This window comes from Notamacropus eugenii, chromosome 3 (genome assembly GCF_028372415.1).
Source record: "Notamacropus eugenii isolate mMacEug1 chromosome 3, mMacEug1.pri_v2, whole genome shotgun sequence".
Lineage (NCBI taxonomy): Eukaryota > Metazoa > Chordata > Mammalia > Diprotodontia > Macropodidae > Notamacropus > Notamacropus eugenii.
Genome location: NC_092874.1, coordinates 42,229,024 through 42,246,332, shown reverse-complemented (window position 1 = coordinate 42,246,332; position 17,309 = coordinate 42,229,024). Strand labels below are relative to the sequence as shown.

The following is a 17,309-nucleotide window of genomic DNA, read 5'->3' as shown; positions in this document are numbered from 1 at the left end:
CTCTCTGAACAGGATCCAAATAATTCAAACTATTTTGGGCTAAAGGACGGGCATGTGTCAGGTAACAGGATAGTCTAGTGGAAAACAAGTATGTCCTTGACTGCTGACCCCAAGGGCTTTCTTGACCTGAGTTGCTAGAGAGTCTATAAATACTTTGGGTCACAAAAGTCAAAAGTCAATTCTTGCCATTTGTGTTTGACAAATTCTAGACAGAAAGTTGATATGACAAACTACTTTGATGTGAAAACTCAGTTATCAAAATGCAATCTCAAAGCAGACCTGATTGGGTTCTTTTAAAGAATGTTTGATGGGGGCAGAGATGAGGAGGGTGTTATCATACCAGTATTTCATCTTATGCTGTTTCAAAAATTAATTACCTTTCACCATGTCACACAACTCTGACAGCTGGGAGCATGGGCCTGTCCAGGCTAAAGGCATAAAGGGAAGGGCCACAGAGGACACTTAGGACAAGCTTGTCCGTTGTGTTTCCCAAAGCTGTTTCGTTCACTCAAAGGCCCAATGCCAATGGTGGAAATCCATCAATCAACTGATAAACACTAATAAAGTGCTGACTACGTGCTGGGTACTAGGGTGACATACAGATAACAAAGACAAAAATGAGATTGTCCCTGCCCTGGAGGAAAAAAAGCTGCCTGGTAACATCACAATCAACTAGATTTCTGGCACAGACATAAAGAGAAAGCTGCATCCCCAGCTCCCTGCCAAAGTTAAAGATATTTAAAATTCCTATGTTGTTGTTCAGTCATTTCAGTTGTGACTGACTCTCCACAACCCCATTTGGAGTTTTCTTGGCAAAAATCCTGGAGTGGTTTGCCATTTCCTTCTCCAGCTCATTTTACAGATGAGGAAACTGAGGCAAACAAGGTTACATGACTTGCCCAAGATCACACAGCTAGTCATATCTGAACTCAGGAAGATGGCTCTTTCTGACTCTAGGGCCAGCACTCTATCCACTGTGCCACATAGCTACCCCAAAATTCCTATAGGATACACCTTAAAATGCTCAGGAAAAAGAGTTCTTTTGAAGAAACAGGCATTATAAGCAATTATTAAGTTTTTAACCTGTACAGTACAGAAAGTCAATCAGGGAAAAGTGATATATAGGAAACTGGTTGAGCCTCAAGTATTGATATGTTAACACCTCACACAATAGCAAGTTTCTTGGCGCACAGTCAGGTTCCATAAAGACTTTTTTAAAAGTGTGAAATCGTGGTTAACTACAGAGGTGGCAACACACTTCCTCCCACAGACTGGATACTCTTACCCAAAGACTCAGAAAACCAACCTCACCAGCAAACAGGTGGTCAGAAAGCACTTATTCGGTGCCTACGACAGACTGAGCAGCCGCTGCTGAACACACGGTACCGTGACCCTAATGTCCCAATGTCGGTGGTCCTCTTCAAAGACAAAGGATGAACGACATAAGTGTCAGGCACCATGCTAAGCATGGGGGACACAAAGAGGGGTCAAAGATGACAGGAGAGACAACGGAAACAATGATGAAAACACAAGGTGTGTCAGACAGGGCTTTGTGTCCATTGCTTTAGGAAACCATCATGGGTTTAGTAGAAAGAAGGTTATGATGAGGATGCCAGCCACCATCTTAGTGGCATCCCTGTATCCAAATGCTTTCCTCCCTGGCAAACCGGCTGAGAGCAAAATGTTTAGGGGGGGTGACCAGAACCTCCCTGCCCAGAAGTCAGACTGACGATGCATGGGGGCATTTTAACACGAAGGACTCCAATCCATCACTAACGTATTTATCTCGATGCTGGATGACACACATCTGTAGCCCCATGCTTGCCTACACAGATAAACACACACACACTCATAGACACACATGCATACATACACATACACACACACACACAATCAGACACAGACACCAAGACACACAAACACACACTCTGAAAAAACAAACATGGGCTACTTTGGGGGAGAAAAGGATGAGATGATGATAGATAACGACAAAGAAGCCAGAACTGCTCAATACTTATTTATCTCCATTGTCTCTGTCAAGGAAAATGAAGGTCATGCTGTCTTCCCCATTTCACCTTCTTTGGTGTTTCATAATTCTTCCCCAAGTAAAAGGCTTACTTTAAAAGAATAATAGTTCCTATAGACTAACCTCATCTCCTTTTCTGATATGGCTACTAAAGTTGATATGCTGTAAATACAGTTAAACTAAATTTTAGCCTAGAATTTGATAAAGTCTCTCATACTATTTTTGCAGCAAAGATAGAGAGATACAGACTAGAAACCTTTCCACAGAGAAGTCAGTGGTGGTTTCACAAAGAAATAGATGCATACAGTTAGGTGGCTTCAAAACTGGTTGGAGATTGGATGTCAAAAATGGTTTCATGAAAACATGAAAGGAGATCTCGAGGAGAGTATCCAAGGGTTCCCAGATCATGGCATTTAAAAAGACCATGACATAACGTGACACAAGTGAAATCTACAAAGATTAAATCTTTATCACTATGTTATTAAACATTCTCATCAGTGACTTGAAGACACAGGTAGCATGCTAATTCAATTTATCTATGACTCAGTGGCAGGAGAGACAGCTCATATACCAAATGACCAAAATGACCATGGGGTCCAAAGATCATGACAGGCTAGAATACTGGGTAAAATCAACTAAAATGAAATCTAATAGGAATAAATGCAAAGTCCTATCATCAGGTTCAACAAATTAACTTCATTAGTACAATATAGGGGAAGTACAGCTAGATTTTGCTTGAAAAGCACCTGGGGATTTTAGAGGGCTGAAAGTTCCACATGAGTCACTGTGTAATATCAATTAATCCATCCATAAACATTTATTAAGCATCCACTCTGTGTCAGGCACTGTGCACTTGATCCTCACAACAGTCCTGCAAGGGAGGGGCCATGATCACCCCATTTTTTTGTGGCTGTTCAGTCATTTCAGTCGTGTCTGACTCCTCATGACTCCATTTGGGGTTCTCCTGGCAGAGACACTAGAGTGATTTGTTATTTCACAGATGAAGAAACTGAGGCAAAGAGAATTAAGTGACTTGCCCAGGGTCACACAGGTAGGAAATGTCTGAGGCCAGATTTGAACTCAGGAAGGTAAGTATTCCTGACTCCAGACCCAGTGCTCTATTTACTGCACCACCTTGTTGCCTAAAATTACTGACATTTATATGAATTAACATAAAAAACAAGTGTATATTTAGCACTTTAAAAAATAAAGATGTAAAAAAAAAAGCCAATCCTGGAGAAAAATTGTTTTCTGCATATCTTCTTTGATAATCCAAGGTCCACAGATTTATAGGATCACAGGACTTGGGGCAGAAAGAGGCCTTAGGGATCATCTCATCAGGCCTTGGGCAAGTTGCTTCTTCTCTGAGCCCCATTTTCTTTACCCACAAAATAAACTCTAAAGTTTCCCAAAGTGTCTTCAAGCTCTCTAAGATTTTGATGAAACCCCTTCATTTGGTAGCTGGGAAAGCTGAGGCCCAGAAAGCTGTCCACAGCTACACAGCCAGTAAATCATTTTTAAATGACTTTAAAAATGAATTTAATTTTTTAAAAATACTAAACATTGGAAATATAAAAAAAGGCAAAAGACTGTCTCTGCCCTCAAACAGCTTACAACCTAATGGGGGAAGATAATAAGCAAACAAAAAGCACATAGACTAGCCATATGCAGGATAAATTAGGAAATTTAATAATTAAATGAAGGAAGGCCTTGGAATGAAGAGCAGTTGGGGGAGGCTTCTCAGAGAAGCTGGCATCTTAGTTGGGACGTGAAGGAAGCCAGGGAGGGCAGGAGGCGTGAGCACATGAGTAGCAGGTAAAGAACTGGAGCATCCAACAACTAGGAAGATGTCTGGCATAGTGAGAGAAGCGCTGGCTCTGCATCCACAAGAGGCCTGAGCTCAAGGAACACCATGGGACACTTGAAGAGCCCTAGTTTCTTCATCTGCAAAATGGGGATAATAATATTTGTACCTTGCAGGGTTATTATGAAGGTCCAAGGAGGTGACGGATGCACAGTCCTGCCTAATGGCTGTTAGTACTGTCATTAGCTACGACTGTCACTAGCAGGGCCTGACTCAAAATCCACTAAGCCTTTTTCTCTTCGTTTGTAAAGTGTTTTTTACTTACTATTGTCAAGTAATATTTTCCTATCTCCCATTTGTACTTACTAAAAGAAACACAGGAGGATAAACAAGGAAGACCATCACCCACAACAGTACGTCCCACTCTGACCCAGGCACACGCACTCCTCCAAAGGTCAGCGGTGCCTCCGAGGCTGCCTGATGCACCTGTTTGGCGGGGGCTCGTTATGGGCCTCATGTAACGTTCCAATCATACACCTTCCACCCTCACTGCACTAAGTAGAGACTACCAAATTTAATAGAAAATATTCACAAAGCACACTCAGACAAGTAGTTTCAATTATTTGAAGCCTTTCTTTCCAACCTAAGTCATCAGTTTGTTTTCCTAACAGAGGTGTAAGAATCTGCATGTACAGCACTGTCCATATCAAACACGAAAAGGGAGCACATCTTTTTTATTTTAAATGAGAAATACATTTCCCTCTCGCTGGTCCATTAAGTGACCACTCAATCAGTTCTTTTTCAAAGCAAACTCTGCAAAATCCAGAGTGTTATTTGAGAAAAAAAGTACAGAAATTATCGTTTGGAGAAACCGGCATCTTTTGGTGAGCTGTGCATCACTGCCAGCAGTGGGGATTAGGAGCGACGCTCTTTCCAGACTTCATGTGCCTCAGATCAGAAGCCAAGAATGTCTGAATTGCTCATGATGCGGCAGATGAGGAGGGGAGGATAACGTGGGGCAAAGGACAGTCCAATACCCCACCCAGATTATGAAGCAATCATGTCACTCTCCACCTTGCAAGGCTGAACTAACTTATCAAGTGAGATCTTTAAACTGCCTACCTACAGTAACCCTTACAGTGACCTCAAAGAGCCTCCAAGCAGTTTCTAAAATTCTAGGCCCCTGGGGCTATATTTTGGGTGCTGAAACTGGGGGGGGAGGGAATGTCTAGCTCCAAGGTGCAGGTTATTTAAACATGCTACAGAGTATACTTGCCAGCCTTCATCAATACAAACATGCTGCCCAAGCTGGTCTGACTCCAGGACTTCTTTGCAGTGATCCCATCAGGCTTTGTGTGTGACCAACCAAAGTGCTTATGTGTTCTCTTTAAAAATCAATGAAACCAAACAGAGGTAATTTTTTTTTAATAAGGAAAAATGAAACTCTTGGCTCAGTGCCTCTAAGTATGAGCTTAGCAGCGTATATTCTTTTGTGACCAAAGGAAGAATCTTTGCTTCTGGACAAGCTGGGGCACTTGCCCACAAGAAGGTCCTTGGCTTTATCAGTCCCGTACGGAGATGCCCCAGTTAATGCAAAGTGAAACGTACTAAGGCCAGTGCCTGCACTGCTGGTCAGCATCCTGGAAGTCAATCAATTAGCTGCTACTTCTTACAGAATTCTACATACTACAATGTAATACATAAACATGAGTAGTACATACTGGTAGGAGGTAGAAGATGTGATCCCTGCCCCTACATAGCTCTCAATCCAGCCTAGGGAGGCTTGATCACCTAAAAAGTGATATGGAAAGTGAAGTGATTTTCTGTTTATTTCAAAGCCATACTGCCAAGGAAAACATCTTAGAGAAGGTGTTTAAGCAATATGTTTTTAAAGTACTTAACATAAGAAACATTTACTGAACCTTTTTCCTCCAACTTGTGTCTTAGACTGTTTAAGATTTAAGACATTTCTCCACATGGTAAATTTAGTTAAGTATTTTTTTTCTGAGTTCAAAATAAGTATTAACAAACATGAAATAAATCCAAAACAGACTGCTTTGCTCTTTGCCCTTTTTCAGGAGAGAAAAAGAAAGTTTCATTTTTTTGTTTTTGCTCTTATAGTTTAAGTTGATTGAATAGCTATAAACCATCTTCCTTAAGGCTCTCCAGCTCTACCAGTGGACAGAGGAAAGTGACTGATCACACATCCTCCACTAAGCAGTTCTACTTACCTCTGAAATGGATTTGACAAAGCGAATCCCATCATTGGCTCCTTTCACTTTTGCCAGACAGTCACAGAAGTAATCCCAATAATCTTTCCTGTTTCCTAGGAGAGTGGCCTTCTCCTTTTGGTCAAACTTTGTGGGAAAAAGAAGGTAACAGCCAAACTCAGATTTTCACCACAATGCTCAAAGGCTAATAACAAGTAAAGATAAATCACACACACATACCCCCAACACCCCCAACCAAGGAAATCTTCACGTGTATAACTGTGTCACCTCATATCAAAATTTTTATTAACTTGTGAATGTTTAAAAAAAGAAGTTTGGAGACTGTGCCCAATACATTTACTTAAAGTACATCCTAGCTCAGGTGGGTGAATAATTGAGATTTGGCACTAAGTATTCAAACATTAGATATTAGCTTGTTCTCAAATTGCTATTCCTCATATACGTGCATACACAGACACACACACACACACTCACAGACCATGCAAATATGTTCTTAGCTTCAAGTCCCTTCAAATCTAAAACCTGAAACAGGTTTGGTTAAAAGGAAATGAAGAGGCATATTTTCACTATGAAAAATCCTGATTATCAATTGAAATGGCACAGATAAGTATTTTACTTAAACATTTTGGTTAGTAATTTCTCTAATTTGCTCTCCTTATAGTCACACATTTTGCTGGGAACTCTACTGATAATACAATGGAACTGGGAAAGATACATGATAAGAATTACAGCTGACAATAAAGTCTAAGCAGCACTTATATGGATATGATTTCATTTGATCCTTGTTTTTCAATAAAGTTTTGTATCTTCAGTTATGAAAGACCTCAACACATTTTCAAACTCCAATGACTAAAATCTCTAGAAATGTCCTTGTGTTTAAACACTTCCTAAATCCATACTGGGTCTTCCAAGGTACACACTAAAGGATGTCCTACTCAAGTCTGAATGTATGAATATAAAGGGCACTGTAATGTGCACTGAAAATAACCCCAGTGAACTTTCTTAAATACTCAGGAATCTAACTAGATGATCCTCATATAGGAAGATGAATGAGTCCGTGCATAACTTACCTGCAAAAGATATTCAAGCTTGTAGGAAAACTTGTGCAAGTTGGTGCTGTCATCCGTAATTGGCTCTCCGAGATCTTTAAATTCCTTGCTTAGTTCAACCACAGCATCTTTAAGACAATAAACCAGAACAGGTGATCTAAAGGAATCTGATGAAAGGCTAGGGACAGGTGTGAAGAGTAACCAACAATTACTGTAAAATCAATTGAAAACATGCAACATAAAAAGGAATAGCACCTTTTGGTCAGATTTTGTACAGTTATAGCATTCTTTACCCACTAGTACAGGACAATGAAATGGATAGAGCCAGGTCTTGGGAGTCAAGAGTCATTGTTGTTATTTGGTCCAATTGTTCAGGATCCCATTTGGGGTTTGTTTGTTTTTTTGACAAAGATACTGGAGTGGTTTGCCATTTCCTTCTCTAACTCATTTTAAAGATGATAAAACTGAGGCAAACAAGGTGAAGTGATTGGCCTGGGTCAGAGAACTAATTAAGTGTCTAAAGCCAGACTTGACCTCAGGAAGATGAGTCTCCTGATTCCAAGTCCAGTGTTCCATCCACTACACCACACCGAGCTACCCTGAAGGAGTCAAAAGATTTGGGTTTAAATAACCTCAGGCACTTACAAGCTATGTTTGAGGACAAATCACTTATTCTTTCAGATGCCCCTTCTTCTGGGCAAAATGGCGTCCCATCACTTTACAGGGTGGTTGTGAGCCAAGCACATTGCAAACCTCAAAGGACTATAGAAATGTGAACCCTTATTGTTAATGCTCAAGTTACCATTTCTACCCCTGCAACAGTGGGCACATAAGCTATTGTCATTTTCATTGTGGTATTTCTACAAATACTCATCACAAGTGCTAAAGTGTGAGATGATCCATAAGATGATTATTTCCTATTTTCTCTGAATGCAAGATTTAAAACAAACCCAATACCTCTACTTAAACAAAACCAAGATGATCAGAATCAGAAATGAGAACAGGCATACCACAGCAACACCTCATACTTCAGAGTAATATTACAACAATGTGGTATGCTTATATCACACTTTAAAACTGCTTTCATCTACATTACGTATTCATTAGGGCATGGGGCCAGAAGCAAGTTGATCTTTGCTTTTAGGAAATATTTCATTTTTTCTGCTTCATAGTAAGACACAGGATATAGTATTGAAATTATTTTAATTTTGTTTAATTTTACAGCTGATTTTTAATCAAATGGAGACAATAACTTATGTGCCCTAGATACAACACGAAATGGATGAATAAATCCTAGAAAAGTTCTTTTCAGGTTATATTTTCCCCTGCATGTTGGTTTTTGACCTTTGGAACCAAACTGTGGCTTTAACTGCTCAGATGTGGTCTCCCACGTTAGAGTTTCCTCATTGGTAGATACCACCTTATGAGCAGCTGAGAGTTCTGACCAGTAGGGAATGGTCACCTCTGACTCCAATGGCACGAAAGAAACTGGCCACATAAGATCATGTTGCAATGAAAGTAGAAAAGGAAAAACAATGACAGCATCTAGTCATCTCATTGCTAGCTCAGGTGACGTGGATGTATGTCTATGAAGCTAGCAGGCCAGAAAACTAAATTCTTCTCAGAAATGAACCATGTAGAATCAAACTAGGGTCTTCTCTCTGGGACAAAAGCAGAAATGTAATCTGTTCTTCTAAATTTCTAGTTCTATGCAGAGTTGCCCTGCCAGCCTCAAACCCTGTCTGTCTTCATAGTGCATAAAGACCACACATCAGAAGACCCCAGAGCAAACCTCCTGATTGGTGAAAGTACTGCTAAAAAAGAAAAATGAGAGAGGAAGGACAGATGATAACAACAACTTGTGGGCAGTCAACATTAGTTTAGCACTTCCTACATACCAGGCACTGTGCTAAGTCCTAGGGACTCACAAAGAGCAAAGCAAGACCCAGCCCTCAAGAAGCAGGCACCCAAATAGGGGGAGACAATATGCAAATAACAAGGAACATAGAAGGTATCTAAAAAGTAGAAAGCAGGTCATTTGGAAGGGAAAGGCACTAGGCTGGGGAGGAGCAGAAAAAGTCTTCTGGAAAAGATGGAGTTTGAGTTCAGTACTGAGGGAAGTTGGGGAAACTAAGGCAGAAATGGGGAGGAAGACACAGGCGCTCACCAGTACAAAGGCACAGAGATAGGAGATGAGGAGAGAGTGAGCAGTCCTGTGTGATTGGATAATAAAGACTAAGGAGTATGGAAAAGTAGGGCAGGCCAGGTAGGAAAGTATTCTAGATGCCAAATAGAGGACTTTATGTTGGAGCCCGGAGGCAACAGGGTCATTGGAGTTTACTGAGTCACACCTAAACTTTAGGAAAATCACTTTGGCAGTTGAATGTAAAATGGATTCTAGTGGAAAGAAACAAGGCATGGAACCAATTATAAGCTACTGCAGTCGTTAAGGTGAGAGGTGTTGAAGGCCTTTGTTAGCGTGGGGATATGAATAGAGAGAAGGTCATGTATATGAAGGATGTTGTGAACTACAGTTGTCACTGGACTGGATAACCGGGATGAATGAGAGAGGAGGTCAAGGAAGATAGCAGGTGACAAGCCTGGGAGACCAAGAAGATGGCGCCCTCACCAGTCATCACAAAGTTCAGAAGAGGGGAGGGGAAGGAGGGGCAGGGGAAGGACAATGAGCTCTGTTCTAGGGATGCTGAGTTTGAGATGCCTAGTTCTAGACGTCTAAAAGGCAGCTGGTGATGTGGAACTGGAGCTCAGGAAAGAGACTAGGGCTGGATATATAGATATGGAATCATGTACATAGAGATGATAACTGAACCCATGGGAGCTGAGGAAATCACCAAATGGGAAAGTGTAAAAGAAAGGTTTTTTAACCTTTTTTTGTGTCATGGATGTCTTTGGCAGTCAGGTGTTATTTATGGATCCCTTCTCAGAATAGTATTTTTAAAATATATAAATCAAAAGTATTATATAGGATTATAAAGGAAACCAATTATATTGAAGCAGAGTTGTGGGATTATTTTTAAAAATAAGGTCATGGAGCCCAGATTAGAAATTCCTGGCACAAAAGGAAAAATGAAGAGGACTGAGCCTTGGGGGGCACCCATGGTTAGTGAGCATGGCTTGGATGAAGAACCAGCAAGGAGCACTGGGAAGGATTGATCATATAGGCAGGAAGAGAACCAGGAGAATACAGTGACAGGAAAACCTACAAAGGAAAGCAAATCCAAGAAAAGACAATAAATAGTGTTGGAGGTTTCAGAGCAGACAAGGATAAGGATTAAGAAAAGGTCGTTAGATTTGGCAACTAAGAGATCACTGTTAGCTTTTGGGAGGGTAGTTTCATTTCAATGATGAGGCTGGAAGCCAGACTGGAAAAAAGTAAGGAGAAAATGAGAATGGGGAAATGGACACATCTAGTGTGATAGCTTTCTCAACAAATAGACAGAAACTGAAGACAGAAAGAGATGGAGATAATCAAGGTCATCGTGGGACAGCTAGTGGTCACAAGGGACAGGGAAAGATGAGATCAAAGACTGATCAGATGGAGGAATTTTAGAATTCATGAAAAAGATGGAAGTGAGACACTTGGAGTCCAGAGCCCAATCAAGGATATACTCTTTTTTTTTCTTTATTCTTGGTAAAGCAATCAGGGTTAAATGACTTGTCCAGGGTCACATAGTGTCTGAGGCCGGATTTGAACTCGGGTCCTCCTGACTTCAGGGCCAGTGCTCTATCCACTCAAGGACATAATCTTTGTCTGTAGTTGAGGCAGCAAAGAGACATATGTGGTCATATGCGGTACTGGGAAGCTGGGATACTGGAGAGAGCATTGATATTTATGTTAAAGTCCCCTAGTATGAAGGCAGAAGTTATGGGGGAGAGAGAATGTGAGACAACCCTACAGTCCCAACCACGACAGTGTCCTGGGTTTTTAATAGATATTGTCTCCTGGGATCTGAATTAAGTGATAAATATGGCTTGCATGAACCTCAAAAAAGGAGAGGCTGCTGAATAACGGTGGTAGAGGGAGAACCTGTAAGTGGCAGTGGAGAGCAAGGAATATTCCAACACTCTCACCAAGACAAGTGAATCAGAGGTGGGGCAGTGTGAAAGAAAGTCTAGCCAGTAGTAAAAAGGTTGGGATGGGGATCAGGCCTCAATCAGTGTCAGAATATGGAGGGAGTGACAAAGGAAGATATCCAAGTTTGTTCATTATGGAACGTGCATTTCAGAGGGCCTTAATTTTGACAAAGAAATTTCCTCACATGACATGTGACACAAGTAATGCAAGGACTGTTCCCATTTTACAGACGAGGCAACTTAGACTTAAGAACTAAGACATGGTAATTTGCCAAAGGTCACATAGCTAATAAATGTCAGGGGAGAAATGTGATGCCAGATGTCCCAATTCTAAATGTATTCCACTATACTTCACTGCCTCCCAGAACATTTAGACATCCTGCCTCTCTTGCTTCAAGGGTGGCAGAAAGTTTCCTTCAAGAATTGGCTTGTTCAAATAAGCGCGTAATAGCCTATATCTTAAGCAAAAATTTAACTCGTATAGTTTACGTGGATAGTTCAAAAAGAAAGACTGAAATAAGACCCAGTGGTCAAAATGGGATCTTCAATTTTGTTTCCAAATTAATTCTGTAATGAGAGAAGCAATTGGTAAGCTGAGAGCTTCTTAAAGAATGTTCGAAATCTGAGCTGAAAATGTTTTGACATGAGATAGCGTCAAGTTGACAACTTCCCAGAGTGCAAAGATCCAAATGGAAACTTTACTAACAGCCACAAATGCACCACCTTCTACCAACCTCAATCAAATTCAGACCCCAAAGATGCAGCCCCAGCTAAACATCAGGGACAGAGCTTTTACCTTGCAAATCTCTGATAATCCTCTGCAGCTGGCTTTCAGCACTCGAGGCCATCACGAACAGGAGGTCTGCCCACACCACCAAACTCGGTACCAAGTCAGCAGAGGGATCAAAAGTTCATTTCAGCTGTGCACATTGGCTTAGCGGAGGTCACTATCTCAGGGCATCTGAACGTTGGGAGAAGGAAGCAGGTTAGCACGCTAACAAAAATACATGAAGATAAATACCCTATCACCAGCACTGCTTTAAAAAATCAGCAGAGGCACTTATTGGAGGATAAAGTATTCCTAGATACATATGACTTGGCTTCCTGAGCTTCACCACAGACAGATCTGGATTTGCTTTTGGCTACTGCATTCCAATGTGATGAGCTGGTTTAAAGCCAATCAACGAGATTAACATAATAGCACGTGGTTTTCTTTCCAGGCTTCTATTTATTCCTCTTCTTCCCAGGTTAAAAAAAGTTTTCTATTCTGGTTTTTTGAGCATTTCTCTACCTTTGGAAAGAACTAAAAACCAAACGATCTCTTAGGATTGTGTGCTGGACATTCCGATAATAGGAGGCCCCAGCAGATTTCTTATCCCTCATCTCCTACCCCACATCCTTCCCCCATTTTGCTTCTGAATTATACTAACCAGCAAACTTCCGCCGGCCAAGAGAGCATGTAGCCTAGATGAACACGGAGCCCCAAAAGTATATTCCTCCAGTTTCTGAACTGCTCAAACTCCACAGTCTGGCCCAAAACACTCTTCCCGTTCAGTTCTCTATGGCCTGGCTGCCCAGAGTCCACAGCCTGATTGTTCTGGCATCCAGGCAAGCCTGCCTGCCTTCAGAGGCACTTTGAATTCCTGAAGTAAGTAAAGGACACCTCTCTATTTTAAGCTGCATTACAGTCTCTGCTGGGACCGGTGGAGTTAAGGACTACACTTCCCTAAAGGCTGGAAGCTCTCCTGGCGGATTTACAAGTCAGACAGGTAATTCGATTTGGTTTGGTTTGGTTTTGTGCTTCGGGTGTGTTTTCTCCACACATCTTTGGGCATTATTATGTTTCAGAACTTCCTTTAATGCAGAGTTCTTTACCTTTTGGGTGGCCCCTTTAGGTAGAATCTAGGGGTGAGGAACCTGAGGTGAAGTCCATGGACCCCTTCTTAAAGTAATGTTTTTAAATGCATAAAATAAAGTACAGAGGATTACAAAGGAAACCAATTATTCTGAAATACAGTTATCAAAAAATATTTTTAAAAAACAAGGTCACAGACCCCAAGTTAAGAATCTGTGCTCTAAAGCATTCACCACAAAGTAATGTTTTTTGCTGATATGAAAAAATCCGGACACACATGATCACCAGGACCTCATAAAAACAACTTCCTCTAACACTCATTCTACCCAGATCAACAACCAGCATGGTCTGGTCCAGCCACATTTCTGAAAAAAAAAAAAAATGAACTAAACACAAAAAACTCCTGTCTAATCAAGGCACCAAGCAGCACAATGGCTAACTTGAGTGGCAGCCCCGGAGTGAAGAAGATCTAAGTTCAAATCAAGCTTCAGACTTACACTGGCTTTACAACCTGGACCAAGTCACTGAACTTCTGCCTCTGTTTCCTCAAGTGTAAAATGGGGATAATAATAGCACCTACCTAACAGGGGTTAGGAGAATCAAATGAGAGAATATTTGTAAAGAGTTTAGCCTGGTGCCTAGCACCAAATAGGGGCTTAATGAACGATGATTCCTTTCCCCTTCCATCAGTAGCTTGTCCCAAAATGTGTGACTTGGGAATCTCACACTGGGATCATTTCCTAACCTATGTTTAGAACCATTGCCTCTTCCCACCCCTAGTACCACTTTAGGAATCAAAACAGAAAGTCTAGGAATCCAACCCTTCCCTTTCTCCTGGCTCCTTTCCTCTTCCCTCTTCCCTGCTGTGTCCTCCCCTCCCATCCCATCTCATCCCTTCCCCCTCCTATCCCCATCCTTCCTTCATCTTTTCTTCTTCCTTCCTTCCCCCCCCAGACGATGAAGCCATGGAGACATCCAAGGAGGCCACAGAGCCCACCAGGGTGGATATCACAGGGCTGTGGCAGACACAGATACCAGTGATGACTAGAAACTTCTGGAAAATATGAACAAACTGACTAGCTTGAAGTATCAAGCCATGAAAGATACTGCAGCAAACATAAGCAGGAACCTAAAGGATTTAAACCAGAAATATGCAGCACTTGGGTCTTATCTGGATCGGATCCCCGTGAATGAGAAGCAAGCAGCAGCTGGAGCCTACAAGTTGAATGCATTTTCAAAGAAACTAGAAGCAAAGTACAAGAAGTTAGAGGGGTGATGAAAGAATTCTTTAGCAGGAAGACTTTGACCATGAGGATGTTTCATAAGAGCTAAAATGCATGGATGTAACTTAACAAACTTCCAATGCTTCCATTCCATAAAGGGAAGTGTTGGGGCTGATCAAAGGAGAATCCCAGCTGCCATCTTTGGTTGGATGTATAACCCTGACCATCCCTTAGCGTCTTCCTAAAACTGTACCCCTGAAACTTCATCTTACCACATGCTTCATGGTGTGCCCTGGACCAAGGCTCAGAAATCAGGACGGACCCTATCTAGAAGCAGACACAGATGAGAGGCACACATCTCCCTGTCTCCTCCTTCCTCCCCTTCCCCTAGGGCTCCATCTTTGACTCTCTATTCCAAATGGGCCCCCCTACTTCCTTCATAACCTGTTCTTGAACTTGAATAACAAATGCTGATTTATGACACTCAAAAAACAAAGTCTAGGAGTTCACCCACATCAAGGATCATCCTCCTTAAAAATATTTATGAAAGTATTCCTAATGGGGAGGCTATGAATCACTGAGATGACCCATCTCAGTAAAGATGACACGTAATTGCCTCCTATTCCAATTCTGACTTGTCCCACAGTGAATTCTAGGCCCAAACATTCTACTTCCTCAGCCTAAGTGTTAGATATACATTTGTGGATAGATCAATAGGTTGAAAAAGGGAAAGCCATCTCCATCCTAACCTCTCTGGCTAGTTTTCACATTTGGGAGCTGGGTCACCCTAAACTCTAATGGAGGGGATCAAGGACAAGGAGACACATCCTAGGGCTGAGGCTGGCTTTTGTTATATGTGTGTGCATGTGTGTATACACACATGTGCACATATGTATATATGTACATATACACACATGTATATATACGCATATATCCATATCCATATTCATATGTATATACTCATACACATATATGTAAGGCTACACTAAGTTTATTTCCTCCTATCACCTGTTTCTGTGAAGGTAGAACCCATCTTTCTTTGTAAGTCTAAGTCTTTCCATGTTTTTCTAAATCAATAAGCTCATCATTTCCTACACTATGACAATATTCCAGCCCAATCACATCCTATTTGGGAGACTGTCTATGAAAGTTTTTTTTTCCCAATTTTATGCATTCCTTGTGTTCTTGGCCACAAAGGTTTTATTGACACAAGAAAATTTAAATTTAAAATAATCAAAATTATCCTTTTTACACTTCAACAATGTTCTTGCCTTATAATATAGTTCAAGGTTTGATACTGCTGAATCTCTATCTTTTTTTTGCTGGTTTCTTGGAAGTTCTTGACCTTTTGTTTTTCCAAATAAACTTTATTATTTCTCTAACTCAGTAAAAAATTTTTTTGTAATCTAATTAGAAAAACATTGAATAGGTAAAACTGTCATTTTAAAAATTTTATTGACTCTACCTATCCATGAACAATAAATATTACTTCAATTATTTAGATCTGAGTTTATTTGTATAAAAAGGGTTTTATGTTTATGTTCCTATACTCCCTATGTCTGTTTTGGCAGGTATACACTCAGGTATTTTGTACTGTCTAGGTATTTTAAGTGGTCCAAAACAATACTGAATAATATTGCTGATACATAGCATAGTTTCTCTATTTTTAACTTTGTCCGATATCATGATTACCATCCCTGATTTTTTTTTACATTGCAAACTCTACTCCTGCCCTTTATTTTATTTTTGTGTGTATCTCTCATTTTTCCTCTGAAAGCAACATACACACACATACACACACACACACACACACACACACACACATTATTTCTTCTAGATCTGTTCTCCAGATCAGTTGTTTTTCTGCTGAGATGTTTCACTTTCTCTTCTATTTTTTCATTCTTTTTATTGTTTTATGATTTCTTGGTGTCTTAGAAGGTCATGAGCTTCCCCTTGCACAATTCTAGTTTTAAGGAATTACTTTCTTCCTTAAGTTTTTGATTCTCTTTTTCCTGATGACTTTTTTTCATCATTTTCTTGATATTCTTTTTTTTTTTTCCTAACTTTTCCTTGATATCTCTTATTTGACTTTTACTCTCCTTGTTCCTGGGACCACTGGACATTTCTCATTGAAAAGGGAGCAGCTTTTTTAGCTCCATTATCTTCCTCTGAATATGAACCCAGACGTTCTCTATTCTTTCTGCTTGGCTTACTCATTTTTTAAAATTTATTTTTGGTTTTATTTTGTTTTTAGCAGCAAGAGGCTCCTCTCAGCAATCTCCATTTACACAGTATTGTATGACTCAGTATTTATTCAGTCAGTCAAGAGCCCCGGCCCTTACACTGACCACAAAAGCTCCCCAAAGCTTGGGCAGAGGCAGTGCTCCCTTCCCCGCCCCCTCTCTCTGCCTCTCTTTCCTTCCCTCCCCTCTTTGTTTGTGTACACACATGCACACATATATAACTATACTATTATTATTAGATGTAATTGTATAATAGCATCCAAAATTAACCAAAAGACTGAAGACATCTATAACTAGATGCAGTGTTATACACCCAGAGTCCCACAGCCCCCCCACCTCAGCAAAGAAGTAATGGGAAGGCTGCAAAATTGTTGCTGTTTGTGTTTTTAATAAAAGGTTGTTTTTATCATCAAGGTCAATAAAGGCAGTCTCTTCAGCGTCTAACATCACAGGCCCGCATATACTTATGTTGTTTCTGTTTGGTCATTTCAGTTGTGTCCAATTCTTTGTGACCCCATTTGGGGTTTTCTTGGCAGAGATACTGGAATGGTTGGTCATTTCCTCCTTCAGCTCATCTTGCAGATGAAGAAACTGAGGCAAACAGGGTTAAGTGACTTGTCCAGAGTCACACAGTTACTAAGTGACTGAGGCCAGTCTTCCTGATGTATGTATATGTGTACATGTATATGTGTCTATATGCATGTATGTGTACATTATGTATACACATACACATAGAGGAGGTAAAAATGGCATTAGAGAACCAGCCACTCACCAAAGGCAATA

The 17,309-nt window shown here is 40.7% G+C and overlaps 1 protein-coding gene and 1 long non-coding RNA gene across 7 annotated transcripts in view; one reads left to right on the top strand and one right to left on the bottom strand.

Annotated features, from left to right (window-relative positions):
- FYCO1 (FYVE and coiled-coil domain autophagy adaptor 1) overlaps positions 1 to 17,309 on the bottom strand; it is a 108,671-nt gene that overhangs the window by 78,715 nt on the left and 12,647 nt on the right. For 5 of the 6 annotated variants that reach the window (XR_011976610.1, XM_072651370.1, XM_072651374.1 and 2 more), the window contains 3 exons: positions 12,002 to 12,166; positions 7,132 to 7,238; positions 6,062 to 6,187 (listed from right to left, as the gene is read on the bottom strand). Coding sequence is in view for 5 of the 6 variants with exons in the window: in XM_072651370.1 (XP_072507471.1) it covers positions 6,062 to 6,187; positions 7,132 to 7,238; positions 12,002 to 12,053 (285 nt within the window). In the remaining variant the exon portion in view is untranslated. Of the gene's footprint in view, positions 1 to 6,061; positions 6,188 to 7,131; positions 7,239 to 12,001; positions 12,167 to 12,635; positions 12,726 to 17,309 lie in introns of those variants that run through there. The other variant, XM_072651373.1, reaches the window with a different exon arrangement.
- LOC140532655 (uncharacterized) lies at positions 12,843 to 16,949 on the top strand. The gene is made up of 2 exons (XR_011976611.1): positions 12,843 to 12,974; positions 14,015 to 16,949. It is a non-coding gene; the product is annotated as an uncharacterized lncRNA (long non-coding RNA).